This window comes from Oncorhynchus masou, chromosome 31 (genome assembly GCF_036934945.1).
Source record: "Oncorhynchus masou masou isolate Uvic2021 chromosome 31, UVic_Omas_1.1, whole genome shotgun sequence".
NCBI lineage: Eukaryota > Metazoa > Chordata > Actinopteri > Salmoniformes > Salmonidae > Oncorhynchus > Oncorhynchus masou.
The window spans coordinates 93,504,693-93,531,743 of NC_088242.1; the positions used below are offsets into that span (position 1 = coordinate 93,504,693).

The following is a 27,051-nucleotide window of genomic DNA, read 5'->3' on the forward strand; positions in this document are numbered from 1 at the left end:
ATTTCGGCAAGCTTCAGCGATGTGCCTTAAAGAGTATTGTCACATCTGATGACAACATCACAAATGCTGAGTTTAAGGAGACAGTTCCACTTCCTTGCTTAGACATGAAATATAGGCCCAGTAAGAGTGAGCCTCAGTTGCCAGAGTCCACTGGTGAAGTTACTTTACAAAGAGGCCTAAGTGAGTGCTCAAAACTTCTTTGGGCACAAACTGAGTCAGAAGAATGCAAGCTCCTTCTGACAACTTGCACCAAAGAAGTCATCTCAGAGCTTCTGGTCTTGTACAACACTGAGATGTCAAAGGAGGACCCCCTGTACACTGTTGGAGAAAAAGGATCAGACTTCTCTATTGAGATACAACAATTTGTAGAGGGTGTTCTGGTTCAGCTTGGGGATATCTCCCATTCCAGGGCCTCATCACCAATAGTATATGAGTTCCCCTGTCAAATTGAGGACAGCAGAAGTAAGGCCACAGCTTCTTTGACCAGTCTGTTAGATTGCATGAAAAAACTCTCAAGTGAGGAATTCAAGAGAGACACCACTCAAGCAGTGAGTGAATTCCTAGTTAAAAAGTCCACCAGTAGCTTAACTAGTGTACAGCCTGCGTATTCTGTAGCATCCAGGTCTTGTTCCATTCAAAACCAGAGCACATTGTCAAAGGATATTTGTGCGGATTCTGCTGCCTTTGGCATCATTGACACATTTGTGGAAGACCTGCAGAGCTTGGCGCAACCTGCAGAAGTAGAGGAGAGAGAACCTGACCTCCAGGAAAATGCACAAAAGCTACAGAGCAGGATCTGGTCTGCTACCACTAGTTTATATAACAATATTAAGAAGACATTAAAGGACTTCATCATTCACCAGCGGAGGTCAGACATGGAGAGCAGAATGTCTAGTCATAAACCCACAGAGGACTCTGGACATCTTGGCACTAAGGAGTACCTTGGTTTGGCAAGCCAGGACTTGAGGCAAGCTAGTAAGAGTGTGCCTCACTTGCCCAGTTTGAACCTTGAAGTGGCTGTACACAGGGGTGTCAGCGAGAGTTCAAAACTTCTCTGGACTGAAACAGACGAGGCTCTACTGACCAATAGTACCAAAGAGGTCATTTCAACAATCTTGACCTCATGCGAGGATCAGACATCAAATGCACCTTGCTTCTCCACAGTAGGAAAGAAAATATCTGATATGTCCCTTGAGGTCAACATGTTGGTAGGTGGTGTTCTGTCTCAGCTGAAGGACATCTCCTTGTCAAGGTCCCCAACACCATGTGGAGACATGTTTCAACGTCTCCAAGATTCTACTGAGCGAACCTCTCCAGTAAGTCTAGATTGCAGCACGGCTGCCTCCAAAGGCATTGCATCTTCCCACAGTCTTTCAACAAAGAGCCTCCAAAAACTCTCTAGTCATGAGTCCCAAGCTAAAGATGAGAAAGGAGTGAGTGAGGTCCTCTCTAGATCATTTAACATTGTGGAGGAAGGTACAACAGATAAGTACCTTCAGTCTGTATCTACATCCACCACATCTACTGATATTATACAAACCATGGTGAAAGACCAGCAGGAGCTCACCCAGACCACCCAATCATCTGACATGGTATCTGGAACCTCCCTGCTCACCACTGGACAGGTTTCTGAGAAAAGGATCTGGTCTGTTGCTCGTAACATCTACTACAGTCTGCAAAGTAAGATTACGGAGTTTCTCAGAAAAGATCTTCAAAGATCAGACACAACACTTGGTTCAATCCAAATCTTTACATATCAAAGCAGTCCTGCATCACAAAGAGCAAGTCTCGGCCATCTTGAGGTCAACCAGAGCAGTGTTACACCTGGTGGAAACGATGCCTGTGTGGACATTCCGCACAAATTACTACCTAAAACCACTGAGCTCTCAGGATCCATGCTGGAGGATATTGACACGATCCGTTGTAGGAGTGCTGACAGCCAAAATACAAGAAATACCTCTTCTTCACGATCCTCTATCTCTCTAACACCTACTTCAAAATTAAGGCAGTCGAAATGGCACTTTGCCTTACCCGGGACTCCCATCCCCACTGAGGTTCCTGCTCAGATTGACTTTCCCATTGTTAGAAACACAATCATTGAGGACTTCTTTCACACAGAGGACTTACTTCCTGTAACCTTTGTGGACAAAGTCAGGCAAGCTGCTGGGGTGGTAGTGGACATTATGGTGGAAAGTGTTGAGAACACACAGGAAGATGGACAGGGTGCTTCACATCTTGACGACCTCCGATCTGCTGTTAGGAAATTGAGAAAAATAATTTCCACTTGGACCATCCACATTTTCAGCCATGAATTGGTGGATAAAGTGATAGCCCTTCAGGACAGCCACAGCACTCCACAGGTCTTAACATTGGAAGCAGCCAGAAGTGCTTCAGACTCCATTCTTTCAAGGCTGAAATGGGGAAAGGAACAATGTGCCATATCCAAGGAGCTCTCCTCTCAGCTTCTCCAGATATTTGCTGAAGAGACAGTGAAGGGCTTCCTGAGACAGTGGTCAGATGAGTATGAAAATATAAACTTTGATGTTTCAGTCCAGAACGATCCAAAGACTTCTACTTGCATGGTCATTCTTCAAATGATCACCAAAGCCACTGCTAAATGTTATTTTGAGTCCACTACCAGCGTTGCCACCAGTGACATTGTAGAAGGCGTGTTTGATTTGGAAAGGGATACCATCAGCAGTACTGGAGAGCAGGTCCTCACCTTTAACACAAAGGTATAGTACACATACATCTTTCATGAATAACACTGCTGTTGACCTTTTATGAGATATATGATTCTTTGTGTCAATGCATTGCACTGCTTCTTTGCAATTGAAATGATATACTTTAAGATATCAAACATTTTTCAGTTTGTTTTAATGTGCCTTTTCCCACCAACCAGGGTTCGAAGAAAGTTAGTAAGAACCTCTGTCCTCAAGAGTCTCTGGAGTACCAGCCTCAGAACATTTCCCCTACTGTGTACTTTACAGGTAAGCCCTGCTGTTGTTTAGGCTGCTGCTCAGTCAAGACTGAGACATTATCCCTTTACCATTCCACTAATTCATTTGGAAAGACATTGTACTCCTCTGAGTTGTTACCTATGACATACTGTACTGTGGGCTGGGTGGTAGCCTAGTGGGTTAAGAGGTTGGGCCAGTAACCGATAGGTTGCTGGTTCAGAATCCCTGAGTTCACGAGGCAAAATCTGTCAATGTGCTCTTGAGCTAGGCACTTCATCCTAATTGCTCCTTGTAAGTCTCTCTGGATAACAGTGTCTGATAAATTAGTTAAAATGTAAATTGATGGCATGATGGATGGTCTTTCGTTGCAGAGACGATGACAACATCTCATGGCTCCTTTTCTCCAGAGGGAATTTATGATATCGCATCGTCCTTCCCACTTGAAGAGAAGAGTCGCAAACCCTCCCTTTTCACCAGATTGTCTAGATCCATCACGAAAGGCTTTCCCAGCCCATTCAAATCTTCAAGGAAAACCAAATTATTTAATTAAATTCCTCATTATAACAACGAGAGCATTCATTTGTTCAGATGAGAATCTAATCGTATTGGTCACATACGCCGAAAACAACTGTGAGATGCTTTATTACGAGCCCATTCCCAACAATGCAGAGTTAAAAAGTAAGAAAATATTTTCTAAATAGTAACACAATAACAATAACAAGGCTATATACAAGGAGTACCAGTACCGAGTCAATGTGCAAGGTAGTCGAGGTAATACAGTATGTACATGTAGGTAAGGGTAAAAGTGACAATGCAATCAGCATAGATAATAAACACAGTAGCAGCAGCTAGTGTGAAAGTCGGTCAGTGTCACAGTGAATGTGTGGGTAGAGTGTAGTGAGTGTGCATCGAGCCAATTCAAGAGAGTCAGTGGAAAACAATTAGAAAAATACATCAATAACAAAGGGGGTCAATGCAAATAGTGCAGGTGGCCATTTAATTAACGTTCAGCAGTCTAATGGCTTGGGGGTAGAAGCTGTTCAGCAGTCTAATGACTTGGGGGTAGAAGCTGTTCAGCAGTCTAATGACTTGGGGGTAGAAGCTGTTCAGCAGTCTAATGACTTGGGGGTAGAAGCTGTTCAGCAGTCTAATGGCTTGGGGGTAGAAGCTGTTCAGCAGTCTAATGACTTGGGGGTAGAAGCTGTTCAGCAGTCTAATGACTTGGGGGTAGAAGCTGTTCAGCAGTCTAATGACTTGGGGGTAGAAGCTGTTCAGCAGTCTAATGACTTGGGGGTAGAAGCTGTTCAGCAGTCTAATGACTTGGGGGTAGAAGCTGTTCAGCAGTCTAATGGCTTGGGGGTAGAAGCTGTTCAGCAGTCTAATGACTTGGGGGTAGAAGCTGTTCAGCAGTCTAATGGCTTTTGGCTTTGGGGTAGAAGCTGTTCAGCAGTCTAATGGCTTGGGGGTAGAAGCAGACTTGGTCCCAGCTTGGTCTCTCGTATCGCTTGCCGTGTGGTAGCAGAGTGAACAGTCTATGACTTGGGTGGTTGGAGCCTTTTGCCAATCATTTACATATCACTTATTTTATTTTTATTTGATGTCATATTGTAAACATATGTATCTGTTTTGCTGAAAATATGATTTTGAAAACAATGAATGTCTACAAGTGCTTCATAAAACAGTTATATTTATTTTTATATTTTCAAAAGACAGCAAATAGCCAATCAAGTATCAACATAAGTGAAATGAAAGACAGATTTCATTTTCAGTGAATAATTGTCTTGTCCAGTGAGCAACTCAATGACAGCGATTCAATGACATCATTAGTTCACCTCCAAGAAGCATCTTCAACGTTCACCTGACAACCCATTGGATAAGACACATACACTAACCAAGTGTTTTGTACCTGTCAAGAAGGTTGAGATCAGAAGCTTCTTCAATACCCCAGAAATGGAAAGGCTTTGAGACAAAGACAATCAACTGACAAGATAATGCACATACACTAACCCGGACGTTCTACTTGCCCCACTGAGTTACAGCAAAGTTATCATTTATGCATGGGTCCACGATCCACTCATAGCTCTCACAGCTATCTGACAGTTCTCAGAATACTAAGGAAGAAGTGTGTGATATTGGATTTGGTATCCTTCCCACTCCCAAGTGATTGGGAGTCCCATAGGGTGCAGCATAATTGGCCCAGCGTCGTCCGGGTTTGGCCATCATTGGAAATAAGAATTTGTTCTTAACTGACTTGTCTAGTGAAAAAAAAAGGTTAAATAAAAATAAAAAACTATTTAAGCTGTTCTGCTATGTTGCTGTGTAAATAAAATAAAAACACTGCAGGGGAATGATGACACATGCTGTGCTAGTTAACATCGTTACAAGTCGTTGTCAGTTTTGTGCTGTGTAAATAAAGAGTTTGTCAAATACTCTAGTTGAAATACAGTATGTATTATTTTGACACTGCACAGACTCATTTAAATGAGCAATAATGATCCACATCTTAATAAAAGAGTTTTAAGGCAGCAGTGTTCATACTGTATTTTACATTGATTTCAACCACTACAGGTCTTCATCAGCAAGTGAGGATTTCTATGGATAAAAAATAGTGTTAAGTGTGTGTGTGTGTGGGGGGGGGTTGGAGCCTCAATTAGACCCATGTCAAACACTTACAATCACGTACAGTACAACCACATTCAGTACAATCACATACAGCACAACCACATAGTCACATTCAGTCAACTGAATGATTCTAGAATAATAATAATTCCATTCACATTTGGCTACTACAAATAGCCAGTGAAATATGATACGTTTTTTGTTACTTGAGAATAGGAATGACTGAGAATCCACTGCCTGCCGTTGTAAACTTTCTGCACACAAATCAAACACAGTACTGACTATATCTATAAGCATCATCCAAAGGAACGAAATTCTAAGTCGTCCGCATTGTTTCAGGCATCATCCGTTCCAAAGTCTCATCTTGTTCACTGTAAAAAATAAAAATAAAAACTCAAATAAGAGTTCCTTTTTGGACAATTCCAGGTTGTCCCTCCTTGTTTCAGTTTAATCTGCCTGATGACCAGGATCCTGGTGTCTACCCAATGTGCTGAGCACTCCTCCTGGACAGAGTCCGCGCTACATTCAGCTGCTGCAACCATGGTCTCTGTGTGAAGGCACTGTTAGAGAGTCAATCAACCAGAACAAGGTTAGGAGACCAAATCTGTGTCCTAGCATTGTGAAATACTGTATATGTAATGGCCTCAATACATTAATGAAGTGCCCTTACATCCTATCCTCTCCCCATACTGAAACAACTTGTTAGGGTGAACCAATAAGACTGACACTATATACCTTCTAAGCATGATAGTTGGCTCATGATTTGTTTCAGGACTTGTTAGGGTAAACCTATAACAGCTTCTAACCCCAAGTCATAAGACTGCTGAACAATTAATCAAATGGCCACCGGACAAGTTCAACTGTTTTATTATTTGTTACTTTAGTTTATTGGGTAAATATTCTCTTCAACTCTTCTTGAACTGCACTGTTTGTTAAGGGCTTGTAAGCAAAGTATTTCACGGAAAGATCTACACTTGTTGTATTCAGCGCATGTGACAAATAAAGTTTGAGTTGATTTGATTTGACTATGTACCTTCTAAGCATGATGGTTGGCTCATGATTTGTTTGTACTGAAATCTATTCAGGGAGGATAAGGGTATATCATAGGCAGTGATGTAGTGGTAAAAACATTGACTGGTAAATGCTGATTGCCGTTCAGGATTAAAGAAGTAACGCTCCCTCTACTTTCAATGCATCTTCCACAAAAGGTGGGTAAATGCTTGAACAAAATAAAATAAAAAGTGTGTAAACAGCTTTTACATGTGTTCCCCTCCCCCCCACCACTGATTATAGGAGGCTTCTTCTGACAGTATTCACACCTTTCATAAGAAACCTCCAGAGAAATATTCATATTCACCGTAGCTGTCATTTAAACTTGGACTAACCTGGCCAAGGCCAAACAGTATATGGCGTTTTCTCTGGGTGTGCGGTCGCAGTGGAGAGAAAAGGCCTCCAGTGAGGTGGTGAGGATCTGGGCGGAGTTTGGCGAGGCAAACACAGGTCTGAGATTGGTGTCTCTGGAAATGGGCGGGAGCGGGACTCTGCTCCTCCATTGGTTGCTGTTCTGATCCCCACTCTCATCCTCCTCACATCCCTTCCTTCCACATCCCCTCTTCTTCTCTCTTTCATCCCTCGTGGCCACAGGGTGGAGCTTCGGTAGTTGAAGAGGTTTATCCTGGGATGCCAGGGCGCGGAGGGGGCAGGATACATGAGATGGGCAGTTGATGGGGATCAAACATCGAGAGGCTGTGGACATCACCCTGATACCCGCCTTGGCCTCACTCCTCCTGGGCTTGGAGGACATCTTGGGGAGGGTGAAGCCGTCCACCAGGACCGTGTCGCCCACCCTGGTCCTGAACGGAGCCCTGTTGAGGCTCATGCAGTGCCTGGATGCTGCCCTCCTCTGCCCCAGCCTCACCCAGCCCTTTATCTGGAGGTATGTCCGCATGGGCAGGGCCATACCTGGGAGGACCACCACAGAGCACAGCTTGGTGGCCAGGTGACGCACACACTCCCTGTGGCCATACTGGAGGGCGATCCTCAGGGGGTCACGACCCTGGGGATCCCGACAGGCAAGGGTCAGAACGCTGCTGGCGATAAAGAGTTTGAGGATGGTGAGCTGGCCGCGCTCGATGGAGGCGACAGCGGGACACTTGGCGACGTCGGGGTGGGCCGTCTGGTGGCACCACTCACGGTAAGGGTGAACCCCCACCGGCTCAATGACACGCACCCCCTCTCCAGCAGCCAGCCGGCCAGGTCCAGGTGGCCCAGAGAAGCAGCGATGTAGAGTGCCACCCGGAGCTGGAACCTGGAATAATACAGAATCAATTTATTTATAACACGTTTCAATTTTTTTTGTCAAGTTCACAAGATACAGTGGGTTATAAAACAGTACAGTAAAATGCTTACTTGCAAGCTCTTTCCCACAATGCAGTATTAAATATCAGGGTAAGAGAAAAACGTATGAAGGAAAAAAACACGAGAATATAAGCTACATATATCATTGTAAGCTATATACAGGGTCAGTACTATCATTGTAAGCTATATACAGGGTCAGTACCATCATCATTGTAAGCTATATACAGGGTCAGTACTATCATTGTAAGCTATATACAGGGTCAGTACTATCATTGTAAGCTATATACAGGGTCAGTACTATCATTGTAAGCTATATACAGGGTCAGTACATCATTGTAAGCTATATCAGGGTCAGTACTATCATTGTAAGCTATATACAGGTTCAGTACTATCATTGTAAGCTATATACAGGTCAGTACTATCATTGTAAGCTATATACAGGTCAGTACTATCATTGTAAGCTATATAAAGGTTCAGTACCATCATTGTAAGCTATATAAAGGTTCAGTACCATCCTGTTGCTATATAGAGGGTCTATGTACAGTATAACAGGTGTCATATATCATTGACCTCATCACAGGGTCAGTACCGTAGACAGGTGTAAGCTATGGACAGGGTCAGTACTATCCCATTGTAAGCTATATGCCATGGAACTCATTTGCCCACATACATCCATTTGGTGTCAGTACTGGGAGACAGAAAATAAGTGTATGGGCCAGCCCCTGGGACCATTGAGACACATGCAGGTTGTCCTCCTATCAGGCCATAACCAAGAATGTGTTCCATACAGTCCATTTGGCTCTGTGTTACATCCATGACATAAATAAATGAGCCAGTGTAGGACCATTGATCTATGCACAAGGAAGGCCATACATTGAGGTCAATGGCCATCATTGTAAGTATATGCACAGGTTCAAACACAGTTGCAGGCCGGTAGACTGAGGGTCAGTCTGAAGGAGCTGAACGGGAGGGTCAGCCCACACTGCTGGGCACCAGGGTCATGAGCCTGGCACAGAAAAGTACCATGGAGAATACAGTGCCCAAGACAGAGGGTCTCCCCAGTGACACGGTCACTGAAAATGCTTATTGTAAGCCCACTTGGGTAAATATCATTGACACACAGCTATATACACAGAGAAAACAGTGACCAAGATAAACAGGGTACATAAGTACTACATAACACCTATAAACAAAAGGGAACACCTGTTCTTTCCATGACAAAGACTGACCAGGTGAATCCAGGTGTAAGCTATATACATCCTTCATGATGTCACTGTATAAATCCACTTCAGTGTATATGAAGGGAGTACGGACAGGTAAGCTATAGAAGGATTTTTAAGCCTTGAGACAACTGTTGAGTAAGTCTATCATACAGTTCAGTGTGTAGATGTGTATTGTGCCATTCACAGGGTGACAGGTGGGTTGGTGGTCAGTCTGTGTCCCAGGAAGTGCCTCTTGAACTGGGGTACCCATCCCAGGTGTCCAGGTAGAGTAGCCATGAATGGGAGACAGAGAACATGCAATGCTCCTGGGCCATGAACCAAGAATGGCCAGCATCCCTGTTCCATACAGTCCATTTGTCTCTGTGTTACATCCATAAGGTGTTGAGCCAGAGGACCATTGATCTACTGCACAAGGAAGGCCATACCCAGGTCAATGGCGTAGTCGTGCAGCCGGTTGCAGTCTAGAGTTGCAGGCCGGTGGAGAGCTCAGTCTGAAGGAGCTGACGGGAAGCCCACATGGGACACCAGGGTCATGAGCCTGGCCACAGACACTCAGGAGAAACACAGTGCCCAAGACTGAGAGGTCTCCCCCGTCACGGCACTGCCAACACACGCTTTCAAACACCTTGTAGAGTCCATGCCCCCGCTGAAGGCTGTTCTGATGGCAGTAAATTCAGGTGTTTTACAATAAATACCTAGGTGTTTCTCATGTTTGGTACACTCAGTATATATAACATTATGAGTCATATAATTCCAGGGGTAAGATGAAGTGAATCCTTTGCACTGATCTTATGATGTCTGGTTTGTGTTTTTACTGCTAATGGTAAAGGTTAGGATTTGGGTAAACTGATCTGATCTGGGTACAGTTAAACTGATCCTAGATCTGTGCCCAAGGGCAATTTCTATCCAGAGACAAATCAAAGGTCCATGCTATTTAAACTTATAATCTACCACCATCTCGTGGCTCAAATTTGTAACAACATTTTCTAATTCATGTGCTGTACTGAGTTTTGTTCTATCACATTGAACACTAATCTGGGTGCAGATTAAATTGAACACTAATCTTGTTGAAAATTAAATTGAGGACTAATCTGGGTGCAGATTAAATTGAACACTAATCTGGGTGAAAATTAAATTGAAGACTAATCTGGGTGCAGATTAAATTGTTAGCAGAAATATTATGAATATGTATTTCAATGAACCCAAAGGGCCTCTTCTTCTCCTACTATACGGCCTGCTGTGCTCTACTGTACTCTGCTGTGCCCTACTGTACTCTGCTGTGCTCTACTATACTATACACCACTGGGTATGCAGACTCTTCAGATACTGTTAGCGAACACCAGACTGAGGTCGAGGCGATTACATGGGGAAAGGTTTATGACTGTAAGGGTGTTTGGTACAAAGGCAACACTACATCGGGCCACATTTCAGCTCTATCCCAGGTCAACCATACAATACTATAGATTTCCACTCTAGTCAACCAGCAAGAAGGAGAGACAGACAGAAGGTCTGGCTTTGACTATGTCAATGATGGGATGTAAGTAAAGTAAGGAACACAAATAAACATTATTCTGATGGTTAAATTTGTACTTAGATACATAACCACTCTCCTCTGTTAGCAAATCTTCCACAGAACTTTGTGGAACAGAGTGAGTTCTGTCCCTGTCTGGCTCTGGACATGTACCCAGGGACCTCTGTACAACAACACTTCACAACTCACGAAGCACTTACTAACCAATCACTCTACCATCATGGTCTCAGTATAAAGCAGTGTTCTTACTAACCAATCACTCTACCATAACCATGGTCTTGGTATAAAGCAGTGTTCTTACTAACCAATCACTCTACCATAACCATGGTCTCAGTATAAGCAGTGTTCTTACTGGTCTCGGTATAAACCAATCACTCTACCATAACTATGGTCTCAGTATAAAGCAGTGTTCTTACTAACCAATCACTCTACCATAACCATGGTCTCGGTATAAAGCAGTGTTCTTACTAACCAATCACTCTACCATAACCATGGTCTTGGTTGAGCAAGGGCAACATTACTTTAAGTCTCAAGCAGGGTGACCTCAACATACTATATATCACCATACTATATACCACCACACTATACAGTGGGGCAAAAAAGTATTTAGTCAGCCACCAATTGTGCAAGTTCTCCCACTTAAAAAGATGAGAGAGGCCTGTAATTTTCATCATAGGTACACTTCAACTATGACAGACAAAATGAGAAAAAAAAAATCCAGAAAAATCACATTGTAGGATTTTTAATGAATTTATTTGCAAATTATGGTGGAAAATAAGTATTTGGTCACCTACAAACAAGCAAGATTTCTGGCTCTCACAGACCTGTAACTTCATCTTTAAGAGGCTCCTCTGTATTTATCCACTAAATTACCTGTATTATATGGCATACTGTTTGACTATATAACTAAATCACCACACTAATCATACTATATATAACCATACTATTTAACCATACTATATAACCATACTATTTAACCATACTATATAACCATACTATATATCACCACACTATATATCACCATAATATATATAATCATACTATATAACCATACTATATAACCATACTATACTATAATATCACCATACTATATATCACCATACTATATATCACCATACTATATATCACCACACTATATCTGAAACACTTTATGCTAATGATAGTATGAAGCTGTTTCAAGCAATAGCCAGCTCACTTTGATATGCATTTTCAAGCACGGGTAGAAACAGCTAGGTGTTCGGCTGGTACCTTCAGCAGGCAGCAGATGGCACTGCTAGGGGTGATGCCAACGTCTGTCAGGACCCAGCTGTCCCGAAGGATGGCACCAGCATAGCTCAGCTCCAGGAAGTGCCTCACCTGCTTGTCGTCTGACAGTTGCACGTGGAAGTAATCCTGCCAGAGGAAGAAGATTGGAAACACAAGGAGCCGTAATTGAGTGTCCCATACAATCAGAGTGAGAGGGCTCAACACTGATGGAGCCGTAATGGAGGGTGTCCCACACAGACACCCATTATGGAGGGTGTTCCACCCAGACAGATGTCAATGTTTACCATTCAATAATTGTAAAAGTGTCCAATTGTGTCCAATTAAGAAATAAGGCCCAAGGAGGTGTGGTATATGGCCAATATACCACGGCCAAGGGCTGTTCTTAGGCACAACGCAGCTAGGAGGTATATTGGCCATATACCACAAACCCCCAAGGTGACTTCTTTTTTTTCCCAATTTAGTGGTATCCAATTGGTAGTTACAGTCTTGTCCCATTGCTACAACTCGGGAGAGGCGAGAGCCAAGAGCCGTGCGTCCTCCGAAACCCATCCCAGCCAAGCCACACTGCTTCACGACACCACTAGTAACCGAAAGGTTGCAAGTTCAAATCCCTGAACTGACAAGGTACAAATCTGTCATTCTGCCCCTGAACAGGCAGTTAACCCACTGTTCCTAGGCCTTTATTGAAAATAAGAATTTTTTCTTAACTGACTTGCCTTGTAAAATAAAAATTTGAAGCAGAGCTTAATTTGTAAATTGGGAGGTGCCAGAACAAAGAGTGAGTGCTAGAGGGGGGGTTCTGTGGTACCAGAACTCATGAGAAAAAAGATCACCTATTATAATAGAGCATTGAACGCATATCATCACATTTGGGTAGAGCCACTTATAGAAGGTGCACATGTAACAGATGTATATGTACTCTCCATGCGTTGTGTTTTCTCAATATAAATCACTTCGGCCAGTGGTCCCAGTTGAGCATTTATTTCTGTTGTTAAATGGGAAACAGCACGTTAGTTGTGCAGGGCTTAACGGTATTGATGGCTGTCGATGGCAAAATCCCTTGCAATCACATTTTCATACTGGGCGAACAAAATTCAAAAATACAATACAAAATATAACATGTGTAAATACCTGTTGTTAAATGGGAAACAGCACGTTAGTTGTGCAGAGCTGAACGGTATTGATGGCTGTCGATGGCAAAATCTGTAGCATGAAGACAACTGTGTTAGCAGTGGCTTATGTGACCATTACATCGGTGTATGCTAGCTAACACACTTATTTACAGCAATCATATGCCAAAGCACATCCCAGAAAGCCCGTCAATCACCAACAGGTACCATATACCCACACATGTATAAATCAGTAACGTACAGCAAACTTGTACACATTGTAAAATAGAAAACAGTATTCATAACCTGACCTACCCCTTGCATCACATTTTCATACTGGGGAGACCTGACGTTCGCGATCTCCCCCTATCTGCAAGCGGGGCCAATCACAACACACCTTATTGTCATCAGAGTTGAACTAACCAATAACAATGCTTGAACATTAAATACACATTTCTTTAGAGGCAAGTGGAAACATAACCAACCCTGTTACACACACATGGGGAACAGTTTTAGTAGCCTAGGGTCCGGGAAAGTGTTGGCCTTTTTAAAACCGCATTTCGTGCAATTCTACATAATTTTACATGACTGGAGACTTTGGCATTATTTTTTTTTAATCCGCACAAATGATCGAAATGGCAGGCTACTTTGACACTGACAAACTTAGTATCTGAGATCATTAAAAATGACCTTGTATTGAATCCATCAATAGTCTATAGGCCGAGGTTTGTGGAGAAACATATAGTAGGCTACAATATGAGGAGGAAATTAGTCCTAAAAATGCTTTCCAGTTTCACTGACTCACCCAATGATGCGCAGCTCACTGGCTGGAGATTGTCGATGCGCTCGTGTCAAAAGCCTATCTCTCTCTCTCTGTTTTGTAAAACAATGTTTGGGAGTTGATCAAATATTTTGGTAGTCTACAGCATAGTCTTATCTTTTCAGCAAGAGTCATTGCTTTTCAACCTGTGTTTTCCCTCGATTGTATTTGAAATATTGCAAAATGCCTGTTTTGTCTGCGTGCTGTTTTTTCACTGACACATTTGCCTCACGTTCCCGACTGTAGGCTATTCTTTGTTATTGGGCTACAATCCGCAGCAAGGCTATTTAAAAAAAGGGGGCATTGGTCCTCTGTAGCTAAATTATAGGGTTTCTCATGACGTATTGGGCTATTATGAATGATTTAATTTATTTCTGAACAGACAGCAGTAATTCCGTAACTTTAGAAAATTCCTCCAGAACCCTTCATGCAGCTATGATTCTATAAGGAAACAAATGATGAAGTGCAACTCTGGAGAGATGAGGGGGCAGGATAATTGACGAAGAGGCAACTCGAATGAACTTTGATCGCTTTTATTATAATTGTTACATAGCAAAAAGTGAAAATTATTTTTCATGGCACGAGAGGTACCGGATTCGGCCAAATAGGTTCCGGAAGAAAACAGTCCAGAACGGAAAGGTGCCGGATCCTGTTCTGGCTCAAATTAAGCACTGATTTGAAGTACCGAGGCCTCTACCTGCTGAGTATAAAGATTATTAAACAAGATTCAGTGGGCTTGTCATTCACAGTACTGATGAAAAATCAAGTACAGTTGATCTAAATGTGGATATACGAGGACATCTAGTGGTCACCGGATTATTTTAAAAATTCATGCAAGCTATCTTTGCACAAGCATGCGATGCCATATATTTGACGCAGGTGTTTATTTTTCAACATGTATTGTCATTGACTGGAACAAAATATAATTGTATGAGCTATGCCTCTGTGTCCCGGCGTTGTTGTACCCTCTACTATCTGGCTTGGTGGGGCGATCCCCTCTCTATCTGGCTTGGTGGGGCGATCTCGTTCTGCATGCCTGCTTCACTTATATTCAATGTGTCGTCATGCATTTGTGCATGCACGCTGTTAACGGTCATACCCGTCTTGCTGGCTAATTTAGCTAGCTCATCAACCAGTATTTTATTCGCTTTTTCTGCACGATAACTCATGGGGACCTCACTGTTACCACGGGTCATCGAGCTAGCCCTTATTTGGCAGCAGGGTTGCATCGGTTTCCACTGGATGTGACAGCTTGTTAGGCTGGCTAGCTAGGTAGCTAATTCGCTAACGCGAACTGTTTATCATGAAGCAGCCTATGCTGACTAGCGTCGCTAGCAACTAGCTAACATAGATAAAGTTTAGTCGTGGGTCCACAAAATCAAACAAATGGTACTAAACTGATGACAAAATCATGTTTCGAAATTGTAGTAGCTATTTATGTTTTTTTTTGTTGTTGTTTAATGACATTGCGAATATCATAATTTTTGTCATTTAACTACCGGTATGTATTTAATCCGGTTTCGGCATGAGAAAAGTATTAATCGCAAATTCCAGCACTAACGGATACCGGGAAATAGAAATAAGAGAACCGGTCACGAATGCGGAGCCACGCCCTAAAATAACATGTGACCACAAGGCGTTTGTGACACATTCATGCGTTCCAATGTTGTCATAATTGTCTGTAGGTTCTAAATTGCTTATGAGCTTGGCTTCCCTTCAGAAAGTAGCTGATTCTTGTACTCTACAGCTGTATTTTCCTACAATTAATAATAATATTAGCAACAAAACAGATTTCATTCCTTAAAATGATATTGCCAGATGGAAGAAAATAATAAGGTAGGCCTAAACTGTAAAAGATATACCTTAAAGACTGCTTGTGTTTAATCCTGAATCCAGTTGCCCCTCTTGTACTGGGATAAAACAATAGGCAAGCCATGAACCTTATGGAGGAGTGCATGTGTTTTGCAGACACACCTGGGTTCTAAACTGGCTGAGGTAAACATTTTAGGAAAGCCTTGGTTTTTAAATCCCGGTGAAAGCAGATATGACAAAGTTTATCAATGTCATGTTGCCCTTCTATTTAGATGAAACTAGCGAAAAGGATAATTTTTCTTCTCTTAATCCACATTTTCTAGCAAAAAAACAGGTTCATGCTTTAGGGCTGGTGGGCTGCATACATATTGGTAAAATATAAAGTGTGTGTGTGGGGGGGAGGGGCGTAGTGGATATAATGGGGTATAGGCCAAACTGTTGTTTTGAGGGTGGAATTTCAACCACAGGATGATGTTATCATTGTAAACTAAATTCAGCATAGCCAAACCCTGTATAAAATAGGTTGAATTTGTACCTTTGAAAACATGTCAGATGTTCAACATTATATACACTTTCAGAAAAAAACAATAGGCTGCACCTCAGCCCGGGATCAAACCCCATCCAGGGTTTTAACTACACCCAGCCCTGCTTAGCTTTAATATGTCACTGACTACTACCAATATGCCATTGTGAGAATTATTATTGAGAGATCTCTTAATAACAAAATATATTCAGTGTTAATATCGAAGTCATTCTAAGGGGTAGGTTTGACAAAGCAAATGAGTGAGTGAGTCTTTGACATGAAGACAGTGGTTAGATTCTGCCATTGGGACTGCTCTGATGTTGTTTCCATTCTCTCCTGGTTATGACCATAGAGCCTTGTCCCAGTCTCTAGACCTGCCTGTCTGTGTGGTGGATGACCACCTGACCTCTGAAGCTGTCAATGAGATGGTAAGTTGACCTGGTCATTTCATATTACAACATTAATAAAATGTTATAGTGATGCTATCATTGGCAATGTTGACGTACCACAACCATCTCTGTTGTGTTGCAGTTGTTTAAATTTGTCCAACGTTGCCAATGCTACTCCACTCTTTAACAGTTAATAATCATTTCAGTATGATATTTGTTGTATATTAAGTTTGATTATTTGCAATATAATTACATTTCTACCAGGAGCAGAGCAATTCTACCAGGAGCAGAGCAACCTCAGTGATGGAAACCACAGAAGAGGGGAAGCTCAACAATGTGGAACATCTGACACTTATGGACTTCCTTCAAAACCTAACTGAGAAGTATGTTCTGTTTTCTTTGGTACTATCACACCTTCAAGGAAATAGGATCAAATTAGAAACGGATTAATCGGAAAAAAATGTTCAGTGCTAGAAAAGTTGTCACATTGCAATTTTGCCAAAACAACTGACACAAAGCAAGTATAACTTCACGATCAGGCAAATAATTAAATAAAAACAATTCTGCCACGCATCCTGATATGACAACATTTATAACAATATTGTTTTCAGGCAATGGAGGGGGATTCGTGAGGGCATGTTTGACCCGGTAAGATCATGTTACTGACAATTTAATTAGATTACCATGAAAACTCTGCCTAATGTTTAACCTTGTTCATAAGCTTTTGAAAGACGCACTATGCAACATTTTAAAACACTTCTTCTGTTTCTGGAATACAGCTGACAAAACAACAGCTTGCCGGCTTGTGTCTGAGGATTGTCCAGTTTTTATCGGACAAGCTGATGCAGATCATCATCCCAGGTCTTTACGAACTACTGGGCATCCAAGATGCTGCCTCCTCTCCATTGTCACAGAGATCTCTCACAGCGTCACTCACCAGTCTGTTAGACGATAAGACTAACACCAAGTCCCGCGTGAGATTTACTGAGGCTGGTGTACCTAAGAGGCCAGGCAGTCGAAAGTCTTACAATAGCTTTCGCATCCCGACTCCCTACCCTTCCTCCAACTGTATGGAGCAGGAAGAGGAAGAAGAGCAGGAATCACAACTTAAGTTCAAGGAGATTTACCTGACTAAGGGCAGTGGAAGCTACCTGCCCAAGGGGGCCATGAGGTATGTTCTTAAAGGGAAATTTAACAACTTCATATTCATCTCCAGCATCACCATATGTGAAAATTACACATTTCCATGCTTTGTAGTAAAAAAAAAATATAGAGGGACGTAACTGTTTCCAATAGTGCTGAGAAATTAGTGCTTTTTGAGGTTGGTTTGGTTTCGATTCAAATATTTAAAAAATAATCACGGTTCTGGATTTCAATACTTTTTTTAGACATTGAATGCACTATGCTGTAACAACACATAATAAAACAATGAATAAAAGTCCCATGATGGTAGTGACTGTCCATTACTGTTTATGACTTATCAACCATCATTTACTTTCTCATATAAAATATTTATTTGATGACTTTATTATTTCATTCCAAGTCATCAACTCATCTCTATAGAGCTGCTGCTTATCCTGTCTGACAAAATCACTATTTTAGTAGTTCTTCTAAGTAAATAAGACCTACTTTTATGACCGCTGAACACCAACTGTCAATCACTTAGATCATGTATTTCCAGGTAGAGAATCCTCGCAACGCAACTGCTTTTTATCTCTCTCATGCATTCTCTCTCTCCGTCTCAGTCAATGAGGTTTCCGTATCTGCTCCACACAGAGTGGACAAGTAAGTGGGCGTGCAATGGATTATGGGAATTAATTGCCATATTTTCTGTGCTAAACTATGTAGAATATTGGCCTGTTGGAAACTACAACTCCCTACTACATTGCATAGTTCGTGCTTGATCTGATTTATCTCTACAGAAACTGAGCATCGAGCTCACAGAAGAAGAAAAAATTAACTATATGGAATTCAAATAATTGAGCCGACGTTGTTTAAAAACCGAAAAATAACAAAAATGTTGGTTAAATGCTCAGCTCTAGATTCTAATGACATCATCAGTGTGCATCGTGTGATTTTAACCAATTATGAGTAGGCATTGCCTACTAATTGGTTGATGATGTCATAGAAAACACTTATCTTCCTCTTTCTTTTTTACTACAAAACATAGAAATGCCCGTTTTTCACATATGCTGATGTTGGGGTGGTGCTGGAGATGATGAATATGAAGTTGAAACATTTAGAAATTTCCCTTTAACATTTCTTCAAACTGCCTTGTATTTATGATTGTCCTTGAAGTTATTAGAAGTTACAGTATTTGAAGTTTATAGCAATTTGGATTTTTGTAGAGGATAGATATTGCCAGGATAGATAGATATCTACAGGCCAGTTTCAATTCAAATGACCTATACAAAAAAAAAACATTTAATTGGGCTTTAGAAATTAAGCAGTTAGGCTGACATCACACTAAGGTTTTTTCTCAGAGAAACAGCAGCGTTTTCCTCATTGTTTTCAATGGTGCAGATGTATTTGACACACTGAATGTGCATCACAGCCTTACATATTATTTGTTTGACTTTGATGATTTCTGTTGTTTTTTTCCAAGGACTCTAACCTCTCTGTCTGATGTGCAGAAGAAAACAACCAACTCTGAGACGCTACAAGTCCTCTTAGGTGTCTCAGAGGACACCCTCGTCACCTGTGTGCAGGACAGCCTGCAAGGATCTCTCTCCAAACTTGCATGCATGTCCAATTCTCCATCTGGAAGTGCAGGCTCTATGATGCTAACCCCTGCTGTAATGGCAGAGTTGGCTAAAGATGTCAAGTCGGCCTTATCAGTGGTCGTTAAGAGTGCCTCCGCAAGTCAAACCTCTCTAGTGACACCGGTAAGGGGAGACTCACAGACCAAGGTGACTGAGAGCATGGTGAGAGAGCTGGCTGCTAAACTTGAAAAGTTGACCAAGAGAGCAAGAGTCTAACAGGGCAAGTCATGACCACCATCTCTGACACAATGGTGGCTTTTGTTGACGAGAACAAACAGAATTTGCTGAAAGATCTGAAGGACAAGATCACGTTTTTGGCATCGCATGTTGGCTTCATTGAGGATCTTGATGCCCTGATAAGAAAATACGAGAGCAGCTACAATATTGGTGAATCTGGTTCCTCCTGCACGCTCACATCTAAGAGCATCCAAAAACTCTCCAGCCGGGAGTTTCAAACATCAGCAATACAAGCAGTGAGTGGAGTTCTTGCCAAAAAAGTCAGTAGTTTGAGCTTTCCTAGTTCAGTCATTCAGTCTGAGTTAACAGGTGCTGTATCAGGTCAAACATTGTCTGGCATTGTAAAGACAGAGTCAATTCACCCAGTGGGCTCAGCAGCGTCAGTAGTTGTTAAGACTTTCGTGTCAGATATGAAGTCCTTGGCTGAATCTGAAGAGAGTCCCCAACAGAAGAGTGCCTGGTCTGCTGCTGTTCACATTTACCACAGCATCCAAAACAACTTGAAAGATTATTTCGGCAAGCTTCAGCGATGTGCCTTAAAGAGTATTGTCACATCTGATGACAACATCACAAATGCTGAGTTTAAGGAGACAGTTCCACTTCCTTGCTTAGACATGAAATATAGGCCCAGTAAGAGTGAGCCTCAGTTGCCAGAGTCCACTGGTGAAGTTACTTTACAAAGAGGCCTAAGTGAGAGCTCAAAACTTCTTTGGGCACAAACTGAGTCAGAAGAAAGCAAGCTCCTTCTGACAACTTGCACCAAAGAAGTCATCTCAGAGCTTCTGGTCTTGTACAACACTGAGATGTCAAAGGAGGACCCCCTGTACACTGTTGGAGAAAAAGGATCAGACTTCTCTATTGAGAGAGAGAAATTTGTAGAGGGTGTTCTGGCTCAGCTTGGGGATATCTCCCATTCCAGGGCCTCATCACCAATAGTATGTGAGTTCCCCTGTCAAATTGAGGACAGCAGAAGTAAGGCCACAGCTTCTTTGACCAGTCTGTTAGATTGTATTAGAAAACTCTCAAGTGAGGAATTTAAGAGAAATGCCACTCAAGCAGTGAGTGAGTTCCTAGTTAAAAAGTCCACCAGTAGCTTAACTAGTGCAAAGCCTGCTTATTCTGTAGCATCCAGGTCTTGTTCCATTCAAAACCAGTACACATGGTCAAAGGATATTTGTGCGGATTCTGCTGCCTTTGGCATCATTGACACATTTGTGGAAGACCTGCAGAGCTCGGCGCAACCTGCAGAAGTAGAGGAGAGAGAACCTGACCTCCAGGAAAATGCACAAAAGCTACAGAGCAGGATCTGGTCTGCTACCACTAGTTTATATAACAATATTAAGAAGACATTAAAGGACTTCATCATTCATCAGCGGAGGTCAGACATGCTGAGCAGAATGTCTAGTCATATACCCACAGAGGACTCTGGACATCTTGGGACTAAGGAGCACATTTGTTTGGCAAGCCAGGACTTGAGGCAAGCTAGTAAGAGTGTGCCTCACTTGCGCAGTTTGAACCTTGAAGTGGCTCTACACAGGGGTGTCAGCGAGAGTTCAAAACTTCTCTGGACTGAAACAGACGAGGCTCTACTGACCAATAGTACCAAAGAGGTCATTTCAACAATCTTGACCTCATGCGAGGATCAGACATCAAATGCACCTTGCTTCTCCACAGTAGGAAAGAAAATATCTGATATGTCCCTTGAGGTCAACATGTTGGTAGGTGGTGTTCTGTCTCAGCTGAAGGACATCTCCTTGTCAAGGTCCCCAACACCATGTGAAGACATGTTTGAACGTCTCCAAGGTTCTCCTGAGCGAACCTCTCCAGTAAGTCTAGATTGCAGCACGGCTGCCTCCAAAGGCATTGCATCTTCCCACAGTCTTTCAACAAAGAGCCTCCAAAAACTCTCTAGTCATGAGTTCCAAACCAAAGCTGAGAAAGGAGTGAGTGAGGTCCTCTCTAGATCATTTAACATTGTGGAGGAAGGTACAACAGATAAGTACCTTCAGTCTGTATCTACATCCACCACATCTACTGATATTATACAAACCATGGTGAAAGACCAGCAGGAGCTCACCCAGACCACCCAATCATCTGACATGGTATCTGGAACCTCCCTGCTCACCACTGGACAGGTTTCTGAGAAAAGGATCTGGTCTGTTGCTCGTAACATCTACTACAGTCTGCAAAGTAAGATTACGGAGTTTCTCAGAAAAGATCTTCAAAGATCAGACACAACACTTGGTTCAATCCAAATCTTTACATATCAAAGCAGTCCTGCATCACAAAGAGCAAGTCTCGGCCATCTTGAGGTCAACCAGAGCAGTGTTACACCTGGTGGAAACGATGCCTGTGTGGACATTCCGCACAAATTACTACCTAAAACCACTGAGCTCTCAGGATCCATGCTGGAGGATATTGACACGATCCGTTGTAGGAGTGCTGACAGCCAAAATACAAGAAATACCTCTTCTTCACGCTCCTCCATCTCTCTAACACCTACTTCAAAATTAAGGCAGTCGAAATGGCACTTTGCCTTACCCGGGACTCCCATCCCCACTGAGTTTCCTGCTCAGATTGACTTTCCCATTGTTAGAAACACAATCATTGAGGACTTCTTTCACACAGAGGACTTACTTCCTGTAACCTTTGTGGACAAAGTCAGGCAAGCTGCTGGGGTGGTAGTGGACATTATGGTGGAAAGTGTTGAGAACACACAGGAAGATGGACAGGGTGCTTCACATCTTGACGACCTCCGATCTGCTGTTAGGAAATTGAGAAAAATCATTTCCACTTGGACCATCCACATTTTCAGCCATGAATTGGTGGATAAAGTGATAGCCCTTCAGGACAGCCACAGCACTCCACAGGTCTTAACATTGGAAGCAGCCAAAAGTGCTTCAGACTCCATTCTTTCAAGGCTGAAATGGGGAAAGGAACAATGTGCCATATCCAAGGAGCTCTCCTCTCAGCTTCTCCAGATATTTGCTGAAGAGACAGTGAAGGGCTTCCTGAGACAGTGGTCAGATGAGTATGAAAATATAAACTTTGATGTTTCAGTCCAGAACGATCCAAAGACTTCTACTTGCATGGTCATTCTTCAAATGATCACCAAAGCCACTGCTAAATGTTATTTTGAGTCCGCTACCAGCGTGGCCACCAGTGACATTGTAGAAGGCGTGTTTGATTTGGAAAGGGATACCATCAGCAGTACTGGAGAGCAGGTCCTCACCTTTAACACAAAGGTATAGTACACATACATCTTTCATGAATAACACTGCTGTTGACCTTTTATGAGATATATGATTCTTTGTGTCATGGCATTGCACTGCTTCTTTACAATTGATATGCTGTACTTTAAGATATCGAACATTTTTCAGTTTGTTTTAATGTGCCTTTTCCCACCAACCAGGGTTCCAAGAAAGTTAGTAAGAACCTCTGTCCTCAAGAGTCTCTGGAGTACCAGCCTCAGAACATTTCCCCTACTGTGTACTTTACAGGTAAGCCCTGCTGTTGTTTAGGCTGCTGCTCAGTCAAGACTGAGACATTATCCCTTTACCATTCCACTAATTCATTTGGAAAGACATTGTACTCCTCTGAGTTGTTACCTATGACATACTGTACTGTGGGCTGGGTGGTAGCCTAGTGGGTTAAGAGGTTGGGCCAGTAACCGATAGGTTGCTGGTTCAGAATCCCTGAGTTCACGAGGCAAAATCTGTCAATGTGCTCTTGAGCAAGGCACTTCATCCTAATTGCTCCTGTAAGTCTCTCTGGATAACAGTGTCTGATAAATTAGTAAAAATGTAAATTGATGGCATGCTGGATGGTCTTTCGTTGCAGAGACGATGACAACATCTCATGGCTCCTTTTCTCCAGAGGGAATTTATGATATCGCATCGTCCTTCCCACTTGAAGAGAAGAGTCGCAAACCCTCCCTTTTCACCAGATTGTCTAGATCCATCACGAAAGGCTTTCTCAGCCCATTCAAATCTTCAAGGAAAACCAAATTATTTAATTAAATTCCTCATTATAACAACGAGAGCATTCATTTGTTCAGATGAAAATCTAATCTAATTGTGAGGTGAGATCTGTCAGGTGTTTGAGAGTCTGACGTCATTTCCGGTCACAACTTGCAGACTTGTTTTCGAGTTGCTGTGCGTTTTGTTGTCAACCTATTTTGCTACCTGACAACTTTACGGTTTATACTTTTTAATTACCATTTATATTTTTGTTTTTTTTTCCTCAACTTTTTCACTCCGGACGCTTTATCTGGACACGATTCGTCAGGACCTCCAACAGCCGAAGCTAAGTAGTAACATTAACATGATTCCTTCTAATTGCAGTCGCTGTACTCGCCTTACGGCGAGGATAGCTGTGCTACAAGCCCGGCTTCAGACGCAATCGTTAGGCAGGGTAATTTCAGTGTAGGAAAGGATGAAACAGCGTCTGTGCCACCAGTAAGTACAGATAGTAGTATAAATCCCCTGGCACAGTCCCCGCAGCCGGACAACTTTCTCACGGTTTCTGGAAGGAAATGCTGTAGGAACGCTCAACCGGTGTCGCTCATTCAGCCGACAGAAACTTTCAACCGGTTTTCCCCATTAAGCAGCGAGTCGGAGTCAGAGGCCGAGTCTTCTCTGGTCTCTACTCCTCCCGTTACGGGGCCTGAGACGCCGAAGCTTCCCACCATTAGCTCTGACAAATTGAAAACTCTAGTCATTGGCGACTCCATTACCCGCAGTATTAGACTTAAAACTAATCATCCAGCGATCATACACTGTTTACCAGGGGGCAAGGCTACCAACGTTAAGGCTAATCTGAAGATGGTGCTGGCTAAAGCTAAAACTGGCGAGTGTAGAGAGATTGTTATCCACGTCGGCACCAACGATGTTAGGATGAAACAGTCAGATCACCAAGCGCAACATAGCTTCTGCGTGTAAATCAGCTAGAAAGATGTCGGCATCAAGTAATTGTCTCTGGCCCCCTCCCAGTTAGGGGGAGTGATGAGCTCTACAGCAGAGTCTCACAACTCAATCGCTGGTTGAAAACTTTTCTGCCCCTCCCAAAAGATAGAATTTGTAGATAATTGGCCCTCTTTCTGGGACTCACCCACAAAAAGGACCAAGCCTGACCTGCTGAGGAGTGACTGACTCCATCCTAGCTGGAGGGGTGCTCTCATCTTATCTACCAACATAGACAGGGCTCTAACTCCTCTAGCTCCACAATGAAATAGGGTGCAGGCCAGGCAGCAGGCTGTTTGCCAGCCTGCCAGCATAGTGGAGTCTGCCACTAGCACAGTCAGTGTAGTCAGCTCAGCTATCACCATTGAGACCGTGTCTGTGCCTCGACCTAGGTTGGTTAAAACTAAACATGGCGGTGTTCGCCTTAGCAATTTCACTAGGATAAAGACCACCTCCATTCCTGTCATTATTGAAAGAGATCATGATACCTCACATCTCAAAATAGGGCTACATAATGTTAGATCCCTTACTTCAAAGGCAATTATAGTCAATGAACTAATCACTGATCATAATCTTGATGTGATTGACCTGACTGAAACATGGCTTAAGCCTGATGAATTTACTGTGTTAAATGAGGCCTCACCTCCTGACTACACTCGTGACCATATCCCCCGTGCATCCTGCAAAGGCGGAGGTGTTGCTAACATTTACGATAGCAAATCTCAATTTACAACAAAAAAAATGACGTTTTCATCTTTTGAGCTTCTCGTCATGAAATCTATGCAGCCTACTCAATCACTTTTTATAGCTACTGTTTACAGGCCTCCTGGGCCATATACAGCGTTCCTCATTGAGTTCCCTGAATTCCTATCGGACCTTGTAGTCATAGCAGATAATATTCTAATCTTTGGTGACTTTAATATTCACATGGAAAAGTCCACAGACCCACTCCAAAAGGCTTTCGGAGCCATCATCGACTCAGTGGGTTTTGTCCAACATGTCTCTGGACCCGCTCACTGTCACAGTCATACGCTGGACCTAGTTTTGTCCCATGGAATAAATGTTGTGGATCTTAATGTTTTTCCTCATAATACTGGACTATCGGACCACCATTTTATTATGTTTGCAATTGCAACAAATAATCTGCTCAGACCCCAACCAAGGAACATCAAAAGTCGTGCTATAAATTCACAGACAACACAAAGATTCCTTGATGTCCTTCCAGATTCCCTCTGTCTACCCAAGGACGCCAGAGGACAAAAATCAGTTAACCACCTAACTGAGGAACTCAATTTAACCTTGCGCAATACCCTAGATGCAGTTGCACCCCTAAAAACTAAAAACATTTCTCATAAGAAACTAGCTCCCTGGTACACAGAAAATACCCGAGCTCTGAAGCAAGCTTCCAGAAAATTGGAACGGAAATGGCGCCACACCAAACTGGAAGTCTTCCGACGAGCTTGGAAAGACAGTACCGTGCAGTACCGAAGAGCCCTTACTGCTGCTCGATCATCCTATTTTTCTAACTTAATTGAGGAAAATAAGAACAATCCGAAATTCCTTTTTGATACTGTCGCAAAGCTAACTAAAAAGCAGCATTCCCCAAGAGAGGATGACTTTCACTTTAGCAGTGATAAATTCATGAACTTCTTTGAGGAAAAGATTATGATTATTCGAAAGCAAATTACGGACTCCTCTTTAAATCTGCGTATTCCTTCAAAGCTCAGTTGTCCTGAGTCTGCACAACTCTGCCAGGACCAAGGATCAAGAGAGACGCTCAAGTGTTTTAGTACTATATCTCTTGACACAATGATGAAAATAATCATGGCCTCTAAACCTTCAAGCTGCATACTGGACCCTATTCCAACTAAACTACTGAAAGAGCTGCTTCCTGTGCTTGGCCCTCCTATGTTGAACATAATAAACTGCTCTCTTTCCACCGGATGTGTACCAAACTCACTAAAAGTGGCAGTAATAAAGCCTCTCTTGAAAAAGCCAAACCTTGACCCAGAAAATATAAAAAACTATCGGCCTATATCGAATCTTCCATTCCTCTCAAAAATTTTAGAAAAGGCTGTTGCGCAGCAACTCACTGCCTTCCTGAAGACAAACAATGTATACGAAATGCTTCAGTCTGGTTTTAGACCCCATCATAGCACTGAGACGGCACTTGTGAAGGTGGTAAATGACATCTTAATAGCATCGGACCGAGGCTCTGCATCTGTCCTCGTGCTCCTAGACCTTAGTGCTACTTTTGATACCATCGATCACCACATTCTTTTGGAGAGATTGGAAACCCAAATTGGTCTACACGGACAAGTTCTGGCCTGGTTTAGATCTTATCTGTCGGAAAGATATCAGTTTGTCTCTGTGAATGGTTTGTCCTCTGACAAATCAACTGTAAATTTCGGTGTTCCTCAAGGTTCCGTTTTAGGACCACTATTGTTTTCACTATATATTTTACCTCTTGGGGATGTTATT

At 42.5% G+C, this 27,051-nt stretch overlaps 2 protein-coding genes across 2 annotated transcripts; one reads left to right on the plus strand and one right to left on the minus strand.

Moving 5' to 3' along the window:
• Nucleotides 1–5,621: 5,621 nt before the first annotated feature.
• Nucleotides 5,622–16,736, minus strand: LOC135525066 (protein ANKUB1-like). Its single transcript, XM_064952825.1, has 5 exons — nucleotides 16,728–16,736; nucleotides 11,940–12,083; nucleotides 8,857–8,943; nucleotides 6,965–7,887; nucleotides 5,622–6,139 (listed from the first exon to the last, which is right to left on the minus strand). Exons 1-5 carry the CDS (start codon nucleotides 16,734–16,736, stop codon nucleotides 6,058–6,060), a joined length of 1,245 nt encoding a protein of 414 aa, XP_064808897.1. The 3' UTR covers nucleotides 5,622–6,057.
• Nucleotides 16,737–21,660: 4,924 nt separating this feature from the next.
• LOC135525068 (uncharacterized) lies at nucleotides 21,661–23,628 on the plus strand. The gene is made up of 3 exons (XM_064952826.1): nucleotides 21,661–22,854; nucleotides 23,022–23,109; nucleotides 23,450–23,628. The coding sequence occupies exons 1-3, from the start codon at nucleotides 21,661–21,663 to the stop codon at nucleotides 23,626–23,628; spliced, it is 1,461 nt and encodes a 486-aa protein (XP_064808898.1).
• The last annotated feature ends 3,423 nt before the right edge of the window (nucleotides 23,629–27,051 follow it).

Bases quoted from the DNA above. Each gene is read 5' to 3' on its own strand.
- LOC135525066 (XM_064952825.1), bottom strand. The intron at 8,944-11,939 runs GTACCAGCCGAA...TTTCTGTGCCAG, and splicing joins CCATCTGCTGCCTGCTGAAG to GCTCATGACCCTGGTGCCCA. The intron at 6,140-6,964 runs GTTAGTCCAAGT...ACTCTCTAACAG, and splicing joins TACTGTTTGGCCTTGGCCAG to TGCCTTCACACAGAGACCAT.
- LOC135525068 (XM_064952826.1), top strand. From the start codon at position 21,661: ATGGTGAAAGACCAGCAGGAGCTCACCCAGACCACCCAATCATCTGAC. The intron at 22,855-23,021 runs GTATAGTACACA...CCCACCAACCAG, and splicing joins TCCTCACCTTTAACACAAAG to GGTTCCAAGAAAGTTAGTAA. The intron at 23,110-23,449 runs GTAAGCCCTGCT...CTTTCGTTGCAG, and splicing joins CCCTACTGTGTACTTTACAG to AGACGATGACAACATCTCAT.